This window comes from Choristoneura fumiferana, chromosome 15, assembly GCF_025370935.1.
Source record: "Choristoneura fumiferana chromosome 15, NRCan_CFum_1, whole genome shotgun sequence".
In the NCBI taxonomy this organism is placed as follows: Eukaryota; Metazoa; Arthropoda; class Insecta; order Lepidoptera; family Tortricidae; genus Choristoneura; species Choristoneura fumiferana.
In genome coordinates this window covers 13,281,234-13,305,654 of record NC_133486.1, presented here as the reverse complement: position 1 = coordinate 13,305,654, position 24,421 = coordinate 13,281,234, and the positions used below count along the sequence as shown (strand labels likewise).

The 24,421-nt window shown below is 40.0% G+C and overlaps 1 protein-coding gene across 1 annotated transcript in view; it reads left to right on the top strand.

Moving 5' to 3' along the window:
• The window catches only part of LOC141435903 (hemicentin-1-like), a 48,384-nt gene that overhangs the window by 5,750 nt on the left and 18,213 nt on the right, over positions 1 to 24,421 (top strand). Inside the window, exons 8-30 of the mRNA XM_074098741.1 lie at positions 457 to 529; positions 1,119 to 1,147; positions 1,647 to 1,762; positions 2,407 to 2,528; positions 3,918 to 4,058; positions 4,547 to 4,657; positions 4,924 to 5,187; positions 6,019 to 6,191; positions 7,231 to 7,399; positions 8,303 to 8,551; positions 9,035 to 9,107; positions 9,578 to 9,789; positions 10,290 to 10,440; positions 11,289 to 11,413; positions 13,013 to 13,184; positions 13,788 to 13,882; positions 14,484 to 14,634; positions 16,846 to 16,967; positions 18,243 to 18,386; positions 19,819 to 19,953; positions 21,130 to 21,251; positions 22,011 to 22,241; positions 22,972 to 23,125. Of these exons, the coding sequence (XP_073954842.1) occupies positions 457 to 529; positions 1,119 to 1,147; positions 1,647 to 1,762; positions 2,407 to 2,528; positions 3,918 to 4,058; positions 4,547 to 4,657; positions 4,924 to 5,187; positions 6,019 to 6,191; positions 7,231 to 7,399; positions 8,303 to 8,551; positions 9,035 to 9,107; positions 9,578 to 9,789; positions 10,290 to 10,440; positions 11,289 to 11,413; positions 13,013 to 13,184; positions 13,788 to 13,882; positions 14,484 to 14,634; positions 16,846 to 16,967; positions 18,243 to 18,386; positions 19,819 to 19,953; positions 21,130 to 21,251; positions 22,011 to 22,241; positions 22,972 to 23,125 (3,334 nt within the window). The remainder of the gene's footprint in view (positions 1 to 456; positions 530 to 1,118; positions 1,148 to 1,646; positions 1,763 to 2,406; positions 2,529 to 3,917; positions 4,059 to 4,546; positions 4,658 to 4,923; positions 5,188 to 6,018; positions 6,192 to 7,230; positions 7,400 to 8,302; positions 8,552 to 9,034; positions 9,108 to 9,577; positions 9,790 to 10,289; positions 10,441 to 11,288; positions 11,414 to 13,012; positions 13,185 to 13,787; positions 13,883 to 14,483; positions 14,635 to 16,845; positions 16,968 to 18,242; positions 18,387 to 19,818; positions 19,954 to 21,129; positions 21,252 to 22,010; positions 22,242 to 22,971; positions 23,126 to 24,421) is intronic.

The window sequence follows — 24,421 nt, the reverse complement described above, 5'->3', positions numbered from 1 at the left end:
TCTATATACCTGTCTCTTTCTCAAACGCTTTTCTCTATGCAGCAAGTATGGCGGTACTGGCGTGTGACGTCACATGCCAGTATGTCTTTCTCTGTCTAATCTTGAATTTCAAACCCTCATAACTTTGTTATTGGTAAAGGTAGCTTAAAAATTGTTTATTTATTCCATAACAGGCATTGTGTAGTTTTAATTTATAAAACATATACAAAATAGTCAAATACCGTATTTATCACATAATAACTATTATTAAAGTAGGTAACTTAGTTTTAGTGCTTGTTTAGTGCTTGTTGTGGTGCTTGTGGAACCAAATAAATCTCTCTTTCTTTCATCATATAATAAAATTATTTATTAGGAAAAGAAATAGATATACAGCTCAGCGAAAAAAAAAACACAAAATATAAAACCCTCTTATAAATATTCTTAGCAGGAAACAACTATTATTCTTTTGCTTTTCAGATAAATGGCATCGGTGAAAACAATCAAGAATTACGCAGAGTTGGTGCGACAGCGATCCAGGCTAAACTTCCAGGTTTAAAAACTACATTAAAGTCAGAGAAACTGAACCGCTTACCAGGATAGAACCTTTTCACTGCAAGTATCATGTTGACGTTCCATATATCGGGCAAAGGGATCATCATGGAATTGACTGTGAAAAGATTCCATACTGATACTGCCACAGCGGAGCGTGCAAAAACATCTGACATATACTACCGGCCCTAGAAAAAGTATTGTGTCAGATATTTATGCACACATTTTTGTGTCAGATATTACTGCTGGTGATTGTACCAGAATTTAAGTAGATTTAAAGAAAGAAAGAAAGATAAACATTTATTCGTGTCATTTTACAAATTAAAGAAAAAGAAAAAAGGAAATAAAGACAAATTTTGTCACCAAATGGTCCCAACTCAGCATGATGTCTTGCGGCCGACGCTGGTCTCCCGTTGGAACCATTTAGGAGAGTTAAAAGTATACATCAACAATGAACTCTACAACTAAAACAATTTTTCACAATACACAAATCTAGTAATTTACAACATTAAAATATACCTACTACACAAAATATAAATAAAAGGGTTAATACGTATTATTGTCCTAATAAAAAAATATTTTTGTTACAGAGGTCCCCTATTTAACTGTTCTTAAAAAGGTAAGGATGTCAGACTTCCCACTGCACTTACAAAAAAAATAATATAACTATATATCCATTNAGAGGTCCCCTATCTTAACTGTTCTTAAAAAGGTAAGGATGTCAGACTTCCCACTGCACTTACAAACAAATACAATTATATATCCATTACTTTTGATCCATTAGATCCGGAACGGCAGTTGGACTGAAAAATATTTGACTGAATTCTCATCTGAATTCCCAAACATTATTATTATCTAGCCTGGATTGATATCCCACTGCTGGGCAAAGGCCTCCCTCCATGTCCTCCATTCCTCCCGATCCAAAGCAGCCTGAGGCCAGTCGTCGAGTTATACATCCAGGTCGTCCCGCCATCTCCGCCTGGGCCTGCCCCGCCGTCGCCATCCGTCCTGTGGCACCCGCTCTGTGGCATTTTTAACCCACCGCTGCATAGAAAACGAAGTAGTGCATATAAGTTTTTTTTTTAATTCCATCGACCGCATATCTATATTGTTTTTAGGTTGAAGCATTTGCCCACCAGCCGGTGACACTGCGTTGCGATATAGAGAGCTTGGTCCCAGTCAGCGCGCTCTGGACCAGAGATGGTACCAGGCTGCAGCAGCAGACTTCTAGCTTGTGAGTTTGTCATGATACTAGCGTGTTTAGGAAGGGTCCTTAACAGCTGGCAGAATTGTTTAAAGTCACAATTTAATAATAAAAAATAAAAAAATAAAAAATATCATGGGACACTTGACACCAATTGACCTAGTCCAAACTAAGCAAAGCTTGTACTATGGATACTAGGCAACGGATAAACATACTTATATAGATAAATACATACTTAAATACATATTAAACATCCAAGACCCGAGAACAAACATTCGTGTTATTCACACAAATATCTGCCCCGGCCGGGATTCGAACCCAGGACCTCAAGCTTCGTAGTCAGGTTCTCTAACCACTTAGCTATCCGGTCGTCCGATGTGTACAAAACGAATGTTTACAAACTTTCGCATTTATTATATTAGTGGAATATTACGATTATTATTTTACGGTAATATCACTATCGATATCATTTAGGTAGAGTCGATAAGTAAGAAGTCACTATGACAGGTCAAAAAGCCGTGGAAATTCCGGGCTAATAACCACAGCCTAAGCCTAAGCCTTTGTACAAGTACCTCAAAGTTTGTCAATTGTGTTTTGTTTCTTTTCTTTTGTACAATAAAGAGTACATACATACATAAGTTTAAGGTATTGAGTGTTTCCATGTATGTTTCCAGGCAAAGTACGTCAATACAGTACGTAATAAGTGAGATGGGTGAGGAGAGCGTGGGGACATACCACTGCGTCGCTAGAAACGTGGCGGGAGTCAGCCAGGCCACCACTGTTGTTGAGCTTTTAGGTGAGTTTGTTTATGAGTTGCTAGTCCATGGTAAATTTCAAGTGTAAAACACTCACGTGATACTGTTTTCTGTATTGCTTACTATTCGTGATGTACAGTCGGAGTAAAAAAAGGTTCGTCACCCTATGATTTATTTTCCTTTGCTCAGTATGAGCGCTAATCTGCTTTACCGATTGAGTAGGACATACTGCGTCAACCTGTCAACCTGCTAAACATAATCAGGTGACCATAGCAGCCCTACCACTACACCTTGGCACTGACAAACACTGACAATTAAAAAGAACATTATCTGATTAAAGCTTTCACGAAGTTGTTTATTAAAAAGTTTTTGTTGATATGAAACTAGATATATGTTAGAGGTGTACTTATACTATTTTGACCCTTGTCAAGTAAGTATAATTTGATATGCACTTGTCTATTTAGTACTTTGGTTTCTAAATGTACTAAGAGTCTATGACTTTGTAAAGGAATCGATTTAATAACTGACGAAGGTTTTCCTACCCCCACTGTACAATATAGAGTCATTATATTTTATTTCGATAAAATCAGAGACACAAGATTGAACCCACAAACTCGGACGGCCTTACGTAAGAAGACGGTGAAGCCATTAAGCACTTGTCCCACCGCCGACGATGAGCGAGAAGCCATTAAAGCTAGTAACTAACTAAAACGAGTGGGGAGCAGCGAGAAGCGAGTGTAGTTTTGTCGCTTGGCTGTAAGCGAGTGTTCGAGCGGGACGGGCGATTACTCGCACCACTCGCTCGAGCGAGGCGGCCGCCAAGATAGCTCAGCTAGTTTTATAGCTCTTGTCGCTGCGACAAAAGAGTAAAGAGAGAGTTCTCGCCGCCAGTGTGAATAGCCAGTTGATCAACTATATAAGTGTCTCTTTTACTCACACAAGATCTATATCTTTTGTTCGTTTCTTCAGCGAGAAAATAGTCAATAGCCAATCGCATCCTCGCCGGCGGTGAGACAATTGCCTAAAACAACCATAGCTTTTTTTAATACCTTGTATGGGTACCTGTACATTCACCACCATCAGTATCTGACATCACAAAGCGTGCGTATATATCGGATACGACTTTATTTTATTTTGCACGCTCCGCTGTGGAAATCTTAGTGCAGGTGACTGTATTTTCATAATTTAACGAATTTGATTTGGTTGAACTAGAAAAGAGCTGTGGCTTTAAACGGCTAAAACGGGGCTACAAGACATGGTTAATCTGGCCCTGCAGGGCTACTACGAAACTCGAAACTCGAAGTTCGTGTCGTGCGATCCCTCTGACACTTATACTGTTTAATACGAGAGCGAGAGGGACCGCACGACACGAACTTAGAGTTTCAAGTTTCGTAGTAGCCCTGCTGATTTCTTTGGCGTTTTATTTTCAGTGGAGCCACCGGTAGTGACGATATCAGCTAGCAACACTACTTTGCTTGTAGGAGACAATCTCACCGTCGCCTGCACGGCTCTGACTGAATCCGTCTTAACCAAATATCAGATGGTGTTCAACGGGACACGCTACCACAACGGTAGGGACAATCCAATGTTCATAGGACAAAATGTTTGTACGAAAATAATGGCAGCAAAGACGACGTCTATTTTAAGGGCCTTTAGGTTTGGAGACACGTTTTTGTATGAGTCTACTTCATAAAACTTTAATGAAGACCACGGTATAATTTTCCCGAATTCTAATGACAGCTGAATTAACTAAGTACGCACGCGAGTAAAGCTGCGGAAAAAGACTAGTAAGCTAATAACTTTAATAGTAGATTGTACAACAAGAGCATAAGGCGAGCCATTTTAACAGAGGCGTTCATATAGTCATGCGTTCGTAAATAATTGTAATGTAATTTTTGCTTTGTAACAATGACTATCCGCCAAGTTTCTTGCGGCGCATTCTTCTCGGCAATGATGGTCTTGCCGAAAGCACTGATAGTATAAAAGGTGACATGTAAAAGAGCCCTTTACGCCCTACTTACAGACGTTAACGTTTTAACATTGATTTATTTCTTTACAGTAACCGAAGTCAGCGTAGAACCGAATTTCGATGGAGTGTATCATTTCAATAAAACTATTGGCGTTACTGAACAAGATGGCGGAGTGTACTCGTGCATCGCTGCTAATAGAGGTAAATGTCGTCGTCATCACAGTATATGTATAAGCTAAAAAGCAGTATGGAAGCTTCGAAGCTACGATCGAAACGAACACACTCACACAGACGCAGGCTCTACATAGCCTCTAAGAGGGTCTCGCGGTACTGCAGTATATATATATTACAGTGTATTTCAATTTCAAAAGCAAAACGGTCGCAGACTCAGCATTACGTACGTTACCTACACGGCTTCAATGTTTATTATAACGACTGCACTTTAATACAGGCTGTGGTTTTTACAGGCGGTCAACAATCTCAGGCCATAGTCATAACAGTGTCTAGTCTACCCATCGCACAAATACTAGGACCTCATACGCTACCAAGGGCAGTACACTCCCTTATACAGCTGATATGCCACGTAGAGAGCTGTAGCGAAGTCCAGTGGCTCTATAATGGTTCCATAGTGGAGAAACACGCTGTTAACAGCAGTTATAACTCTATGTTGGAAAGAGAGATGCATGGTGATGGCTTGTGGACTTGTGTGGCTTTACAAGGAAGGAATAAAGGTAACGTGCATATATTTATGCCATTGACTGCACATATTTTCTACGGGATGAAGAATGGACTGCGCACCTTTTTGATGAGATTCCGATATTTCGACGCATCATGTACAAAATATGTCTAACCATTAGTAATTAAAAATAAATGAAATTTGGAAATAATTCCGATCCACACTGACGATCCCTTCAAACAGCAAATCTACTGTGTCAAAACATATAGTTGTGTTAAATACTTGTAGTAGGGGAGGCCAAATTGCATGCTGAATACGTTTTCCCTCCCACCCTTTGAAGACCTTTGAGGATCGCGAAGATTAGATGTTAAAAATAAAAAGACGACCGGATGGCCAAGTGGTTAGAGAAACTGACTACGAAGCTTGAGGTCCCGGGTTCGATTCCCGGCCGGGGCAGATATTTGTATGAATAATACGAATGTTTGTTCTCGGGTCTTGGATGTTTAATATGTATTTAAATATATATTTATCTATATAAGTATGTTTATCCGTTGCCTAGTATCCATAGTACAAGCTTTGCTTAATTTGGGACTAGGTCAATTGGTGTCAAGTGTCCCTTGATATTTATTTATTAAAAAAAAGTTTATATAATGTAATGTGTACCCTTTTAGTGGTGGGGGGAGCGTGTATGAATTTACATGTAAATTGTGTTGTAAATCATTAAATAACATTGTAAATCTGTTTAAAAAAGTTTCTTGCCGGATTGTTCTCAACAGAGGTTTTTTTCGAACCGGTGGTAGATTGTTTTGAGATTCATAATTGCTTGTTAGCCTAAATTAAATAAAGATATTTTGACTTTAACTTTGAAAGTATTATTTTTTTGCAGCTTCAGATTCCGTAGAAATAATAGCGGTGATGAAACCAGAAGTTTCCATAGAGGGAGTAAAGAATATAACCATACTAAATGGAACAGAGTACACCGTTACTTGCTTAGTGAAAGCCAAGCCGACTCCTAGAATTGTTTGGCATAAGGAGACTGAAACATTTCTAAATAACACTGTAAGTATTCATAACCTCTGGGGTTTCTCTGCGGGATAGAATTAGAAATGATGATATCCGCAGTAGAACTAAGGTTACCGACATAGCCCGAAGAATTGCGAAACTAAAGTGGCAGTGGGCGGGGCACATTGCTCGCAGGACGGATGGCCGATGGGGCCAGAAGGTTCTCGAATGGCGTCCGCGGACCGGGAGACGAGCTGTCGGTAGGCCTCCAACAAGATGGAGCGACGACTTGGTTAAGATCGCGGGATCGCGGTGGATGCGGAAAGCACAAGACCGGTCTGAGTGGAGAGCCTTGGGGGAGGCCTATGTCCAGCAGTGGACGTCTTTCGGCTGACATGATGATGATGATGATTCATAACCTCATAAGGACGCAGGGCTCCTAAATGACAATGGGAAACTATGTCTGAAAAGTAGACCAATAACTAACACTGAGAGTTAATACAATACAATAACTCTTTACTGCACACCAACACATAGTAAGCAGTACAGAAAACACAGGTATATGGAGATTTACCAAGGGAAGGGAAGCAATATTATATTATTATTTTTTGTATTTTTTTTTCTTTAATTGTATAATATAGTTTTTAAGTATTTTATTTGTAATTATATTTTTATGAAAAAATGACTTTCTGCCAAGTTTCTTGCGGCGCATTCTTCTTGGCAATGATGGTCTTTCCGAAAGCGCTGGTAGTTTAAAAAAATGACGTGTAAAAGTGCCCATTGCGGCCTATTTACTGAATAAATCATTTGAATTTGAATTTTGAATTTTGAATAGTTAATTTATTTAATCAGGAGTTACTTTGCGGAGGTCCATATTAACGAATTGAAACAGTCACTGTGCTCACCTTACTGTTCATGCAGTTCCTCCACCTCCATACTGTAAGCACACACAAACTCATCTATCACCACCACCACACCACACTTAGCAGCAAGCCACTCGAGTCTCACGATAGTTTCATGTTCAAATTCTTTCAGCCATTTTAGCGTGATAAAGCAACAAACATGCTGCAAATCATTATATTTTACTTTTCTTCAGATAACTGCAATATCACCAAACCTCTATAAAAGCGTGCTTACTATAAACAGTAAAAACGGCGAAGTGAATGGCACATACTTCTGCTTCGGAGAGAATTCTGAAGGCATACACCAGGACAGTGTCACAGTAGATGTCAGGAGGGCTATGACACTTATACAGGGATTTTCAGGTATGAAACTTTCACCTTTTGCAGTAGTGTACATAACTAATATGGAACTACTGAAATTTTTAGGGTTTCGTGCCTCGAAACGAAATAATGGAACCCTTATCTTATCCGCGTAAGTCCTCGTCGTATACTTCATAAAGTACAAATCAATTGCAAGAATTGCCGAATGTACTATCAAACCAACTGAATCGTGACCCACAGTGGAACCTTTTCGTAGAAAAACTCATCGTGACATCGCATTGCTTGACAAGGGAATTCAATATGACCCTTAGAGTGAGAACGTTCCACGGTGGGTCAGGAATCAAATGATTGGACTGTACTATGTTACAAACTTTTTAATTAAATGAGAACCGTAAATATATTGCGATAATTTCCAAAATAGCAAAACTGTACATTCAATGCTCGGTCTGTAGAACTATGTATAGTAAAAAAAGACAGTTCTTATGAGGTTATAGGATAGGATCACTTGGTTGTCCGTCAGTCAAGACCCTTTTATCAGGAACGCGTGGAGGCATCAAGCTAGATACAGCAGTTGAATTGGAATTCCGGGATTTTACAAAACTCCCTTGGAAATTAGGTACATCGTGGTTTATATTGACGTTCGTTGCATTATAAATTATTAGCAACAGTACCAAATTTCGTGACTCCATACCCAGCGGATAAGATTTCGATATTTTATCCCTATCCCGTGGAAATAAGTACTTAGCCTATGTGTTATTCCAGACGTCCAGCTATCAACATACCAAATTTCATCCAAATCCAGCCGTTTTAGCGTGAAGGAGTAAAAAACAGACACCCACACACACACACAGACACACCCATTCACAAACTTTCGAATTTGTAATATTAGTAGGATTTCTTGGCGGTCTTATAAACGGGTTATTTAATTTCTCTTTTGCATTTCAGATATCTCTACACAACTCTACTCCAATGTTTCAATGCGATGTCAAATAGACTCTTATCCTAAAGCGGAAACACGATGGCGCCACAACTCTACTGATCTGATCAAAAAAACTAATGTCCATATATCAAAGGATGGCTCAAGCATTAGTATAGAGAAAGTCAACTTTGATGACCTGGGATTGTATTCTTGTGAAGCTTATAATGGTTATGAAAAACTTTTGGTGAATGGGACCTTGAGTGTACACGGTTTAGGTACGTTTTTCAGTTTTATGTAAATTAATCCATTAGGAACTAGCTCACAGAAAGGGGCAGTTTTACTGTGATATCATCTCTTTTCATCCAAACAAAATAAACAGAGATGTCATAAAACTTATAAAGTTTATTTATTGTTTGCGTCTCCTTGCGCGAATTCAATGATTTAATTATTATTATTATAAGGAACCATTCATGGTCAATTTTAACTTGGACTTAAAAAAGGCGGACACCGATGATTGCATTGTGTAAATATTTTTGAATTTTAGTTCCGTAGTTTTCTGTCTAGGTATTCTTCTGTCACTGTAATCATCGTTATAATCAGCTGACGTCCACTGTTTAACAAACTTCCCCCCCTCCCCCTACGACTCGCTTCACCGATTGCTTGCAACTATCGTGTCCTCTCATCGGTCCAGCTAGTGGGAGGTCTTTCAATCCGTGGTCGTTACTCGAGGAACTAACCTAAACCGCCTTTTTTTTTAGAAACCCCAGTCTTATCCAAAGAACCATCCAGGGTAGTGACGCGGAAAGGAAATTCTACAATACTAACATGTAGGTGAGATTGTGTATCATAAAATATGCATACAAACAGTCAAAGACTATTAATTTTTATACAAATTATAACAAGCTAAAAATAAGTTTAAATTTCATAATTCTAAGTTTGATCTAGGTTTTGACTACTACGGTTTTTGTACAAAATACACTTTCAAAAAGTATTTGTTTATTAATATAAGGTACTTAACCCATATATGCCCAGTGAGTCGTTTTTGAACCGTGCAAAAAACCCGCGAATTTGTAAACGAAAACGCTTATCTGTCACGTCTAGCGATTGAAAGATATTGGAGACTAAAAATAGTTCTGGGCATATATGGGTTAATAGCTTTTGACTTATTTTTTCCACAGCGTAAAAGCATAATATTTGATAATTGTATATTAGTCATAATTCGATATTTCCAGGTGTTTCTAAGGAAATGTTTTTTGACAGACAGACTGACAAGAAAGTATTCATACAAGCTTTTTTTGCAGATTTATAAAAGGCAGCCCCAAGCCGACGTTGACATGGCAATACAGAACAATTGCCACAAGTTTCATCCAGCTATCAAGCGATGCAATTGTGAGTGATGATGGTACTGAAATGAGCATCACAAACACCACAATAGATCACGTGGGGTCATACAGATGCGTCGCCGAGAACGTACTGGGAAGAGACTTTTATGACGTTGAATTGGCTGTGCATTGTAAGTATTTTGTATGTTTTTAAAACATTGTTTTTAGGGTTCCGTAGCCAAAATGGCAAAAACGGAAACTTTATAGTTTCGCCATGTTTGTTTGTCCGTCCGTCCGCGGCTTTGCCCAGGGACTATCAATGCTAGAAATCTCTAATTTTGCACGGATGTATGTAGTAACTATGTCAACAAAAGAGTAAAAATACATTTTTTTTTGGTACCTCCCATAGACGTAAAGTGGAGAATGTTTTTTTTTTTTCTCGTCTAACCCTATAGTGTGGGGTATCGTTGGATAGGCCTTTCGAAATCATTGGGGGGTTGAACAGACCATTTTTTTGTGCAGGTATTTTAAGTATAGGTTATGTAGTTTTATGTAAATAGTTTTAATTGTTATATACTTATAGTTGAAAGAAAAATACATAATAAATAAATAAAAAGTAACCAACAACCTACCGATTATCTTTCTCATAAAACAAATCGAGTAAGTATAACAGTAAGTCTTATTTCAACAGATGCCCCACAGTTAAAAGAGATTTCAAAGCAGGAACCTTTAGAAGTAGAGCTAGGGAAGAGGGTATTCATGTCGTGTCAAGCCGTGGGTATTCCTAAACCTATGGTCGTATGGACGAAGGACGAACACCCATTAATTTTTACACAAAATGTGTAAGTATTAAAAACAGAAACAATCTTTTATGTCCAAATCATTGTCCTCTAATTTTTCGTCGTAAGTAATTTTCCCAAATTATTAATTTCCCAACTGTGTCATATCCATCATCCCAGCCTATATACGCTGCAGGGCACAGGCCTCCACTCAGAATGAAAGGGCTTGGGCAGTAGTTCCCACGCGGGCCCAGTGCGGATTGGTAACATCACACACACCATTGAATTGCTTCGCCGGCTTGTGCAGGTTTCCGCACGATGTTTTCCTTCACCGTAAAGCTCGTGGTAAATTTCAAATGTAATTCCGCACATGAATTTCGAAAAACTCAGAGGTGCGAATCGGGGCTTGAACCCACGATCCTCTGTTTGAGAGGCCATAGGTCAAACCACTCTGCCACCACGGCTTCCTGTGTCATATAGTCGAACGATTTTTTTTTTACTGTTAGTACTTCAGGATTGATATAAAGTTAACCTAACCTATAGGGTTCTAGAAGCCGTGGTGGCCGAGTGGTTTGACCTATGGCCTCTCAAGCAGAGGATCGTGAGTTCAAAGCCTGGCTCGCACCTCTGAGTTTTCATTTCATTCATTTATTGCATATCACATTACAAACATAGATGGAATTATAAATAGGCAGGTATACATGTGAGGCCCTGTTTTTCCGAATTCATGTGCGAAATTACATTTGAAATTTACCACGATCTTTACAGCGAAGGAAAACATCGTAAGGAAACCTGCACAAACCTGCGAAGCAATTCAATGGTGTGTGTGAAGTTCCCAATCCGCACTGGGCCCGTGTGGGTGGATTTCCCCGAATTATAGATTTTTAATTTTTTTTTTAATTATTTTATAGACATTTGACAAGTGACAGCGATTTGGTGATAGAAAAGGCTGATGAATATGACTCTGGCCTGTTTTCCTGCAACGTCACAAATATAGTAGGGTCAACGCGGAAAAACTTCGCCTTGCTTATTTATGGTAAGTTGATGCATAAAAAATATCATATCAAGTTATAACCTAGTTACAAGCCGGGGCTGCAGCTGACCAGGCCCAAGTTCTCAAGCGCCGCAAATACTCTTCTCTTTTAAAGGACTATGAGTTTGCGGCGCTCGCAGTGGAGACAATGGGTCCCTGGTCAGCTGACATGAGGGCCTTTGTCGTCCCGGCTGATAGAGACCTCAGGAGACCCCAGAGCTGGCGCTTACCTCTCCCAGCGAATTTCTCTGACTGTACAGAGCTAATGCCGCCAGTGTGTTGGGGTCTTTTTTTTTTTTATTCGACTGGATGGCAAACGAGCAAGTGGGTCTCCTGATGGTAAGAGATCACCACCGCCCATAAACATCTAGAACACCAGGGGTATTGCAGATGCGTTGCCAACCTAGAGGCCTAAGATGGGATACCTCAAGTGCCATTAATTTCACCGGCTGTCTTACTCTCCACGCCGAAACACAACAGTGCAAGCACTGCTGCTTCACGGCAGGATTAGCGAGCAAGATGGTGGTAGCAATCCGGGCGGACCTTGCACAAGGTACTACCGCCTGGTCTATGCCGCAGGAGGGCCTCTTAGATGGTGTTTTCTTTTTATAGTTAGGTATATTTATGTAGTTTTTATTAATTTTGTTTCCTATCATATTATTGTATCTTGTGTTGTGAGTAAATGTAACTCAGTATATCAAAAAAAAAACCTAGTTATAACTTAGTAAAAGGGTTTATATATTTGCATATCTGTACCGAAGTTTAAACTACTCCCAGGACCGCGGTAAACGTTTCTAACCTATGTAGACCCCTTTCTATGCAGACCAAATTTTCTTCTTTTTGCGCGGTTTTTGATTATAAATATTATAATGCTTAATATTGTTCAAGACTTCCTTGTCTCACTTGATTGCCACTTTGCAGTGTTGTTTGCTTAAAACCCACAACACTTTAAGATATTGCCGTGTCGTCTGTCAAATAGGACAAAAGAAATATTTATCTTTTGAAAATATCTTAGGCTGGTTGTAGACGTCCGTTAATTGTTCGTCCGGACAACGGACTGTTTTTTCCGGACTTGCGGTGTTGTATGGCTTACAATAAATGTGTTCACACACTTGTTCGGTGACTTAATTTCGCCGTATGCATCGCCGCCTCCCCTCGGCGCGACGTTTAAAAAACGCGGTGTACAAAGTTCCCTTCGTTTTTTTAGCATTAGAAAGAAGGTGAGCGATCTTGACGTGTCTCAAAGTCAAAGTCAGAGTCAAATATCTTTATTCAATTTAGGCTATAACAAGCACTTATGAAAGTCAAAAAAATCTACCACCGGTTCGGAAAAACCTCTGTTGTGAAGAAATTTTTTTTCAACAAATATCTGCCCCGCGGGATTCGATTCCAGAACCTCGCTTCATAGTCAGGTTCTCTAACCACTTAGCCATCCGGTCGTCGAATTACCAAGGACACATGATCATTTACATGTTTTTGGTATCATAAGTAATAGTTACCAACTGTGTTTTTTTTTACTTTTCTCAATAAAAAGACTCGTCAAGATTGTTTACCCTTTTTCTAATGCTAAAAAAACGAAGTAAAACTATCTGCCATTTCTAGCTCCTCCAAAAATAACACGACCAGGCTTCGAACCCCCAGTAGACTTCTTGGAGGGCCAACTGGTAGAACTGCCGTGTGCCGCTGAAGGCTTGCCCAGGCCGGAAGTGAAGTGGTTGCAGAACGGAAACCCTGTTACTGAGGACCGGAAATACATCGATGACTTTGGAATAAGGTATTTCAATACGTCCCACAGCTGGGCACAGGAATCCTCTCAGATTGAGAGGGCTTGGACACGCGGGCCCAATGCGTATTGGGAACTTCACACACACAGTTTGTGCCGTTTTCCTCACAATGTTTTCCTTCACCTTCCGCTCTTCGTAAATTTCAAATGTAATTTCGCACATGAATTCCGAAAAACTCAGAGATGCGAGCTAACCACTAAGCGACTCAAACCACTAAGCTAGATACTACGGCTGTGACTATAAAATAACCAAGATAATAAACACCTACAGGATGCCGCCAGCGCAGGACTGACCGTTGTGGAATTCTTTAATTTAGGCCTTTGTCCAGCTGTGGACGTCTTTCCGATTGGTTTCAAAATGGCTATTCTCAAGCCGGGTCTCCACTGAGCGAGCCGCCTCGCGTGGCAGATATTTTCGGTGCGGTCTTGAGCCCTGGTTCAAACAAAATCACGCCTCATGCGCTGGCCTCGCGGCGGCTGCTCGCTTAGTAGAGACCCGGCTTCAATCCTTTATGCACACTGCGAACTACCGGCTTTTTTTACCCAGTTGTTGATTGACGGGGTCTGGAAAAGGGTTAAATGAACTTTTTTTAGGTTTGTGGCTAACCTAACTGACTTTGGAGACTACACATGCGTGGTCAGCAACAAGCACGGAAACAAGAATTCAACTTACGCTGTCTACATATGGGGTAAGCTTTGAACAATATTTAAAATCCTACTATTCAATATTATAAACGCGAAAGCTTCTGTATGTGTGTGTATAATGTTTGTTACTCCTTGTCGATGAAATTTGGTGCGTAGAGAGAGAACGTAATGAAATGAGCTAATCGCAAGCAAATCTGTAACGTCAAACTTACCTCTCGTTACTAACGCCATCTAGCGAGTTTTCGCCTGTCAAGAAACCCTAATTACAATAGGGAATATTAGGCAAAGCTCTGCGCAGGGGGCGACACTAGCAAAAACCGTAAACAAACCGCCATGACAACGTCAATTCTCTGTATAGTTTGTCGCCATGACGGATCATGATATTATTTATTAGTAACAAAATAACACGATATTTACATCTTTAGAGAGATATTTAGAGATAGAGCTATATGTTTATGGGCGGTGGTGGTCTCTTACCATCAGGAGAACCACTTGCTCGTTTTCCATCCAGTCGAATAAAAAAAAAATATTGAAATAATATGATGATATTATGGCATCCTACGGACATCTAAAATACATATAGGACTGAAAATGGGTCGTTTTATGCTGTTGTTGTAAAATCTACTATTTTCTTTATTTATTTAGTACCACCTACCATTGAAGCTGTGGATGAAGACGTGAAAGTTTTGGTCGGTGCGAATTTAAGCTTGAACTGTGATGCTGTTGGGTTTCCTATCCCTACCATACGATGGGAATTTCAAGATACTGCACTTGTAGAAAACAGTACAAATATAAGGTCAGTTAAATATAGAGGCAATAAAAACATTTTACAATCTGTTCTATATAGCTATAGTATAAATGACTAGCGCCCCACCCCGACTCCGCACGGGTACAATTTTGAATGAATTAATGATTATAAAAAGTTTATTCAACAAAAACATAATAGTAACACACAAAAGTTACAAGAATAGATGAATTGAAAATACAAACTGAAATATAGATGCACAGAAAAACCAGAAAAATAAGAACAGCACTGGGAATCGAACCCAGATCCCAGGTCCTCGGTTTCAATTTAGGTTTTACGGTATGACCGTAAAAGTAAAAATTTGGAATTGAAATAAAAAATACAAAAAGATAACAAAAAACCAATCTTAAGAATAGTTGATATACAACAAATGAAATAAAATATAAAATAATATATCATTTTGTATGTGTGAGTGAAAAGGTCCCGCCTCAGCATAAATGAAATTTTAGAAATGACCCTCTTTTTTGGGCAGCCGGTTAAAAGTCTGAAGGGCACTTCGCACAGATTTTTCAGCTCAATTTCACAAAAACTATAACCGCGCAAAGCCGGGGCGCATCGACGTATAGTAAATTGTATGTTGAAAATAGCCGAGAAAAGTATGGTACGGCCGTGCCTTTTGTTTTAAAATCTACGAATCACTTAAAAACGGAGAAATAAAGAAAAAAATTAACAAAAAAGTTAAACCGACTGCAAAAAATAAAAAATGGAACCGACTACAAAAACCTTGAAAATATTTTTCTAGGTACCTATTAGCTCGAAGTCGGTGACTCAGCAAGACCCAGCAGGAGGGATTGAAAGAAACCCATAGTAGGTAGGTGAGGTACACGACTATTGTTCCACTCCTCTTGTTTTGGCCTAGGGAAAATCCTTTATGGATGCCACCGGCCCGGGGAAGCCGGTGGGCTTGTGGGATTCCCGCCCCTGAAAGGGGCGGTGTACCCACTAAAAATCCCAGGGTGGTCCTCTTCATCGCCGTTTTGCAGCCGGGCTGTGAGAACTCTGCGCATCCATGGCCTGGCTGCACGGCGGTCGTCCAGTATTTGGACCCAACTTCTGGAGACCTTCTGTCTCCTGTCTCCACCGCTGTAGGCGCGCCTACCATCTCGGGGACCCAAGCAGCGGGGGGCGGGCATCCCCGTACCCGTCACCCGCAGTGGCCGCAGTCCCAATTAGAGCGGAATTTGTCGTCGGTCATAATTTAACCGCCTGCGCCCGACTCGCCGGCGGAGGGGTTGGGAGGACGGGTCCTCCTCTCGCTCCCGTTCCGCTCCCTCCTCGATTGCCATGACATCCTCACAATAGGAAGTCATGGCAATCCAAGACCTATCGCTGTCGGTCATGGATTTAATCACGGCTGGCAGCGAAAGGTCGTTCCCAATCACTGCCATGAGGCGAAATCGCTGGTCAGCAAAGGTGGGACACACTTGCAACGTGTGCTGCGCCGTGTCCTCCGCCCCAAGCAGTATTGTTCCACTGCTGCTGGGTCGTGCTGAGTCACCGACTTCGAGCTAGTAGGTATACCTAGAAAAATATTTTCATGTTTTTGTAGTCTGTTCCTTTTTATAAGCTTTTATTTAGTTTCACCTGTCCCGTTGTCTGTCTGTAATCAGATCTTGCAAGTACAGTCGGTAAAAAAAGCTTGTATTAAAAATATTTTTTTACCAAAAACTTATTTTACTTTTTTGTTAATTTTTTCTTTATTTTGATACCTCATCTCATCACGTCTAAACCGCTGAACCGATTTAGATGAAATTGCACATTCAGCCCAAGCTTACAATTGTATAGTAAAGGGAGTAACTGTTATTGGCCTTACGTATCACTTCCAAATTAGAATTAAGATCAATTGTAATGCTGTTGTACTCCTAAATAAAATAAAATAAATAAAAAATCATAATCGATGTACAGATTGTTGAGGTAAAATTTTCATATTTGACAATAAACAATAATGACAACAAATCAGATAGACAGAGATACAGCCAGTACTGTTATAGAGAGTAGAAGAGTTTGCTTAAAACCTATTCTAACAAGTTTGAGTCCCGGGCGGGAAGGACATAGGATAATTTGTATCCTGGAAAATTTCATAGATCCCGCGGGAAAGCGATTAACGTATTCTACTCGGACGGAGTCGCGGGCAACAGCTAGTGTATTATAAAATACTTACATAAATTAAGTGTTTCAACAATGAGATGATTTATATTTCAGATATAATGAGTATGGAAATATGAACGTGTGTAACGTCACGCCTATTCTCGAAGGTCGTTACAGCTGCGTGGCGGAAAACATGGTCGGTGTTGCCAGGAAGACCTTTTATGTACATATCTATGGTAATAATTATGTTCATGATTTTTAACGTACTTGTCATGTCATCATCTTCATCCTAGCCTATATACGTCCCACTGCTGGGCACAGGGCTCTTCTCATAATTCGTTGGCATAATGGCTTGGGCCGTAGTGCCCACACGAGCCCGGTAAGGATTTTGAGCTTCACACGCACCATTGAATTTCTTCTCGGGTGTGCGCAGGTTTTTTCACGATGTTTTCCTTCACCGTAAAGTTCATGATAAATTTCAAATGTTATTTCGCACATAAGTCATTATTATCATCATCAGACCAGCCTAAAGACGTCTATTGTTGGACATAGGCCTCCACATACCCCAGTTGCTTCGGTTGGCAGCGGCCTACATCCACCGTGAACCCGCGGCTTTAACCAGGTCATCCGTCCATCTCGTTGGTAGACGTACTTGTACGTAACCTGGGACCTCAAGCTTCATTATCTGGTTCTCTAACCACTAAGGCTATCTGGTCTGTAAAAAATCGCGGCGCTGGATGAACGTCGAAGCTCAAAAAATGCTAGTGTACGGTGTCTCTAATTAGAAATATCTCACCGCACTGCCGTAAAATCGTAAAATTCGCCAGATCACGAAATTCCTAGGCATATAGTGAAATGGCGCCATTTAATGAATTGGCTAAGGGACATCCGCCATATCGTTCAAAACTCACCTTTTAACGATTGCCTAGTGACGTTGAGGCAGATCATGAAATTCCTAGGCATATCATGAAACACGGCCATTTCATGATTTGGCCACTTTAGGCAAATCATGAAATACCTAGGCATTTAATGAAACGCCGCCATATCGGTTCTGGCACTTCGCCGGCCGCCGCCGCGGCACGTTACGCTCGCTTCGATCGCTCGGCTCGTGCGTTGTGGTCACAATTCATACTAACCACTCCTCGCTTCGCTCGTCGAACCTAAATAATTCTTGTTTTCGGCATATCACGATATGCCCGGTATAGAGCTAGGAATATCGACGACTGCGTTGCTCTCATCGATCTGCCGTAGCGTTTATCAGGCACATCGTGATATGCCTGGCCAACTTTTAGGCATATCATGAAACGCGGCCATTTCATGATCGCTCGAGCATGAAATTGCAGCGTTTATCGCGTAAAAAAAACCAAGCGTTTAGTATCGAGAGGTCCGTTTAACGTTACATTCTTGCTTGTGATTGGCTCATTTTCTTAGCCAATCAGAAACGTGACGCAAATTTCAAAGTAATACTAGCGCCAACTAGCCTGTCACAGAAATGATTACGAATGTTCCAGAACCACCTACTATTATGGAAGACAACTACACGGGATCTTACATAGCGACAGACAAAGATGCCCTGCTGATGATAACCTGCAAAGCAACCGGGAAACCCCAACCTTACGTGTATTGGATGAAGGATGACTCTTATCTCGATAAAGGTATGCGCTGTGTCTATAGACGAACTTTTTGTTCTGCGTTAGTCATTACTTTAGGTTTTTCTAGGTTCATTGCTAATCCCACCTTCTGGCTTTCATCTGAAATGTATCCTGATCTGGAGTAAGGTCCTGTCTTTGAGGAGCCGTATAAAACACGTCCGTCCATAATTGCGTTTATTTCAAAGAGAAAGAAGCAAACTACTTTACAACTTTACTTTTTTCCTGTATTGTTCATGTTGGCAAATAAATCAATCTTCTTCTTCTTATTCTTCTTCTTCAAATAAAATAACAAATAATCTAAAACTACCCTATACATTACACCCTCTCACTTAAATGCGAATTCCACATACCTATAAATAATAGCTAAGTAAACATTATTCAAAACCATACCGGCTAGGGGGGTTAACAGCGCGAGGTCTTAATGAGGGTCCCGTCACTGACCGCGCAGGCCTGTGACTGAGGAGCTGATCCCCGAGGGTGGACCAACTCCTGGACTCGGCCGGTGCTCCGGCGCGCCCGTCAATGCACGTGCACTCCGGCGGCACGACTGGGTCAACCTCCGTTGATATTTCCGATGATGGACCATCCGAAGAAGGCAACTCAAACCCAGTAATCCATCTGTGAAACGTTTCAACAATGTTCTTTTTCGCACTGCCAAATGGCGGGAATTAAAAAAAACTTCAACCATTCTATTTTATAAGACACACACATACGTACAGATGCAGTGTCAATGCAATAATAAACCAAAAGTAATTTAAGATTAAAGGCGATTTTAAAAATAGTTTTCTTACAAAAACTTTTTATACCAATATGTCAAATGTACACGAAATAAATAAATATTTTATGACAACCCTGTGTTTAGATTTAATTAAATTTTCATCACTGATAACGGGGTCTGCTAATAAGGGTATAAAAAGCTACAATTATTGCCATAAGTTATTTTTACCACTATTCTGTAAAGATTATAAATTTCCCGCCAATTTGTTTTTTTTAATTTCTTACTTTTTTTGGCAGAATTAGTATATATAGCAGATATTTTTACCTGCGATCTGTCAAATTTCGGATGGGCGCCAGGTTTGCCAACCAAACACACAAAGTTTTTTTTAAATATACGGCTACTTACTATTTTTGGTAGCAACAATTTTTGTACGCAATCCTGTCAAATTTCATAAGACCGTCAGGTTGACCAACCTGACACTAGATTTTTTTACACTATGCAGGCTAATTTTATAGCAAAAATACTTGTGTTACCAAAGAGGTCATGCAATTAAAAAAAATCTAAAACAATGCAATAAAGGATTTTCATACATTTTTTCTGCTCTAGAGCAAAAAGTCCCGCTTTGTGCTGGGTATTTAGTGCGTTTATGTTGAAATTAAAGCATAGTTGGAAGAAAAAATATTAACTGCATTATCATTTCACACGTACCTATTACAGACAGCCGTTATGACGTCGACGCGCACGGAACACTCACAATCAAAGAGCCCTCGCCTGAACTGAGTGGCGCTTACCTCTGCAAAGCGAAGAATGTCAACGGCGAAGCGAATAAAACGGTCGTCGTCGAGATTTACTGTGAGTACAACCAATGGCAAGCATAGATGAAACTTTAATCCTCATAACAAAAAAACATGGCTCTATAACACGTACCATGCGTTGGTTAGTGTTGAAGTTTGTATTATGCTGGTGTTGGTAAACAGCCTTGCTTCAAAGAAAGGTTTAGCCTATCTCGTTTGTGACCTTTCCATCTGGAGATATCCAAGTCCATTTAGTTTTGTGTTTTTTCGCGGAATATGGAGTTAAGCATCGTTAAATTATGTTCTAACAAAAATTCTACCAGCTTCTCGCCATTTTTTGCTTCTTTTGCCGCTTCCAAATTTTCCTAATTATGTGCTCTTCTCTAGGTGTTCGAGCACCCACTTGGCTGTTTAAATCTCCCATAACTAATACATTGTTTTCAGAGTATTTTTCGGTTACTTCGCTTTGGTTGTCGTAAAACTTGTCTATATCTGTTTTGGTCGCTTTTTCTGTCGGTGAATAAACTTGAATAATAGTCCAGGGTTTTGTATATTCAGGTATTTTGATAAGAACTGCTGCTATCCGATCCGATATTCCTGCAAATCCTATGATCTGGCTTTTGGCTGTAGTTTGGACTTTATCAGAAAGCCTACTTCTCTGTGTCCAGCAACTTCAACTTTATAGTACAATGACGTAGTGACTCCTCTCTTTTATTCCTTCGCCTATCCTTCGTATCTCGCTTATGCCCAAGATATCCCATTGATTGTTTCGATAGCTAACTTTAGCTCCTGCAAACTTTCTGGTGTTCTCAAAGTTCTTGTGTTCAGTGTTCATAAATATAGACAACAGACTTTTCGTTTCTGCTTGCCTTGTTTTGTTTGTTTTGTCAGATTTGTTGGAGGGTGACGGTCAGCTTCCCCCACGTTGACCAGCCAGCTTGGGATGTGTTTTCTGAAGTTGGTTTGGATAAAGTTATGGTGTATGTCAGCTGTACGCAGAAGTTAATAAGTTTAGATATTTTTTTTTATTAAATTTTTGATTCAATTCCAATGATCCCATTGATTTGATATTTGGTACACCTCTATCTAAACACCTTTACGCCACAAGTCATAAGGTCGATATATACCTACATATATTTAACGCTATGGCTATAATATAGATGCCCTCGACTGTACATGCATAGAGAAATAATGAGTAAAGAGTCTACTAAAAGGAATAATTCCTTATTTTCAGCCCTGCCTGCAAAGATGCAAGCCGACGAGTCCAATACGAAGATAGGATTGTTGGAAGGAACCAATGCCACTGTGGAATGTCCCAGAACAACTGGGACGAGTGATGTTGTGACATGGTACAAGGTTCGATTTGTAAACACTGCAAACATCTAGCCAAAATTATATAATCTTCTATGACTGTGTTGTTTGTTTCAAAGCTAGTCTAAGTTTATGTTTTTAAAGATTTTTTATTAGAGCAGATTTGTTTTGAAATTATTGTATATCTAGTTTTTCCCCGCGACTCCTTATGCAAAGAATTCGTCTATCCCGCGGTATTTCATTTTCCGGGATAAAAACTATCTTATCTCCTTCCTTACCAGGTCTCAAACTATCTCCATACTTAATTTCATTTAAATCCGTTCAGCAGTTTAATCGTGTAGAGATAACGGACCGACAGACAAACAGCACATTTTATGATAGGTATCCGTACTGATTTCAAATAGGCACCCCATTACTTTTTAGGGTTCCGTCATTCATACTTGATCTCTAAAAATTTATCGTCTAATAGTTTTTTTTTTATGATCCTTGCAAACTTTTGCCAATATCTTCCCGCGCGACGGAAGACTGTTAAGCGCTCATCATCCGTGATCCAAATAATCTGACTTTATACTACGATTTTTAAACTTTGTATCATGCAATAATAGTATTAAAAACTTAACAGAATACTGAGAGGGACGGCATGACTCGAACGTTGCATTTCGTAGTACCCTGAGGTCGTACTGTCTAGTCTACGCGGGCGTTAGCGATATTATTCGCCATCTCTTTCTACCTTGAAGCGGTGAAAAGAAATGAGGTTCGGAGTGCGTTACACAATAAGGCTGGTCTCAAAATACTGTTTTTCAGGATGCAAAAATGATATCACACGGGCATCTCCAACTCCTGAACGTGTCACGCGACAACTCTTCGCAATACGCCTGTGTTGTGACCAACGCAGTGGGCTCAGCTTATGCCAAACTATTGGTGGAGGTGGAATGGCCTCCGAAGTTTACGAGTGAAGAGGCGAAAGAAGTGGAAGTGGTGAGAGGAGGCGATACGTGGTTTGACTGCGGAGTGGACGCTAGGCCGCGAGCTGCGGTAAGACTTTTAAAATATATTTTCATACGTTTCTTCTTCTAAGGGTCTGCGCTAGCTGGTGCGGGTGCACTGCGCGGGCGCGGGTGCAGGTACAATCCGCCGCACGCGCCGTGCGTAGTTACCGCTGCTCATATTATTTTTCAACAGTTAGTAGAAGATCCGAACTTGAAAAAATCTGCACCGGTCTGATAATAGAATGAAATGTCTTTTATAATAAATTTAGTGTACTTATTAGAAAATATATTAGAAATGGTTTTGCTAAAAAAATCCTGAACAGGCTATTTTATTTTTAGGCGTGATGTTTGTGTGTGTGTGTTTGTTGCATCATCATCGAGATAATAAGAAAATTTTATATTGACTACAAATGCAATTCCAAGCTCTTCAGAGCAGACGACAGAGTAGTCGTTTTCGTTGTCGGTTGAGGGTCACTAGCGAACCTTCATGACAACTTTCTTGGACAAATAATGGCGGTGGGTTCCCCTTCCTTTCCATTATGACCACCGCACTAGGCGGACAGACTTATGTGAAGACGACATTCTTTAAGTTAGCGAAGTAGTGTACTTGTCGCCAAATTCGTCACATGTAAGTATATAAAAAAGTTCGAAAATTACTGATCCGTAAAAGATACCTTTATTTCCATTGAAAAAGTCAAACTTATTTTTGACGACTTTAACTATTGTAGTACCCTCGGTGCGCAAGTTCGACTCACACTTAGCTCTTTTTGTTTCAGATAAAATGGCTGTTTAATTCTAAAATAATGCTCGGCGAGGATAAAGATCGCCTGAAACTGATGAACATACAACTACACCATACTGGGGTCTATAAATGTATAGTGAGCAATAAACATGGGACCATTACAAGACATTTCAGTTTGGATGTTCTAGGTACGTAAACAATACTTGCGGAGTGAATATTTTCCTAAGGGAACCTGGAGAGTAAGGCCGCGTTTCCATTAGTGACATCTCTAGAGATGTGAGAGGATGTGTTGCGAGAAATGTACTTTTTATGAAACAAGAAAAGATTCATTTACTCATCCTCGCACAGCACAGCTCTTGTGCAAACAGCTGAGCGGAGCGAGGATAGGTATTTAAATGAACCATTTCTTACAATTGCTTGGCTCATCCGTGATCAAGGTGACTTAGGTCGCGGGTGAGCGGGGTTTGTGATTCATTGATATGGTCCTCAACTAAGTAACGCCTGATTCAGTCAATGATATAGGTACCATCAGCCAAATATGTGGTCTACCACCCTAAAGTTGATAATCGTTTGCATGTCATCAAACAATAATGCCAATAGACGTATCTGTCAACTTGTTTAAAAATTGATAGACCACTTATTTGGCTGATGGTAGGTCTTCGGACGCAAATCGTGAGGAAACCTGCATAACCTGCGAAGCTGGTGTGTGTTAAGTTCCCAATCCGCACTCGGCCAATGTGAGAAGTACAGTTCAAGACATCTCATTCTGAGAGGAGGCCTGATATAGGCTGGAATGATGATGATGACATAAAAAAAAATTGTCCAAATTCATAACGGTTGCCAAGTAGTGCCACCAGAATTGAGGTCAAACAAAAGAACAAGTTATGTAATGACGATTTTGACATTTACTCATACATTTCATTCATTCTCCCTTTTAACCGACTTCAAAAAAAGGAGGAGGATATCAATTCGGTTGTATTTTTTTTTTATGTTTGTTACCTCAGACAGAACTCCGTCATTTATGAACCGATTTGATTTTTTTTTTCATTTTTCTGGGAATGCTTTCAATTAAGTCCCATTAGCACCAAATCAGGATCTGATGATTGGGCCCTAAGGAAATCGAGGGAACTCTTCAAATATTGTAGAAACGCCTTTGGTAATTTCGATATATTTAGGAGTAACTCGTGCATTTGCTCTTGAAAATTATCATTTGGTGAAGTGGACTGATGATGAAGACCAAATTTGACCAATGGAGCGACTACTCAATAACAAGTACTTCACGGGTTGAATTTCCATTACTTTAACGCAGTTGCTATGCCATTTAAGCTCATCGTAATTCATATGGTGAAATGGAACGGGTGATGAAGCACCAGGACCCCTCAATAATGAACGTCTCTGCATCGGAAAAAGCAATAAAAGGTGACGAGCAGTTGACATTAAACTATTGTATCTTAGATCTTTTACACTAAAAAGCGTGAAAAAAA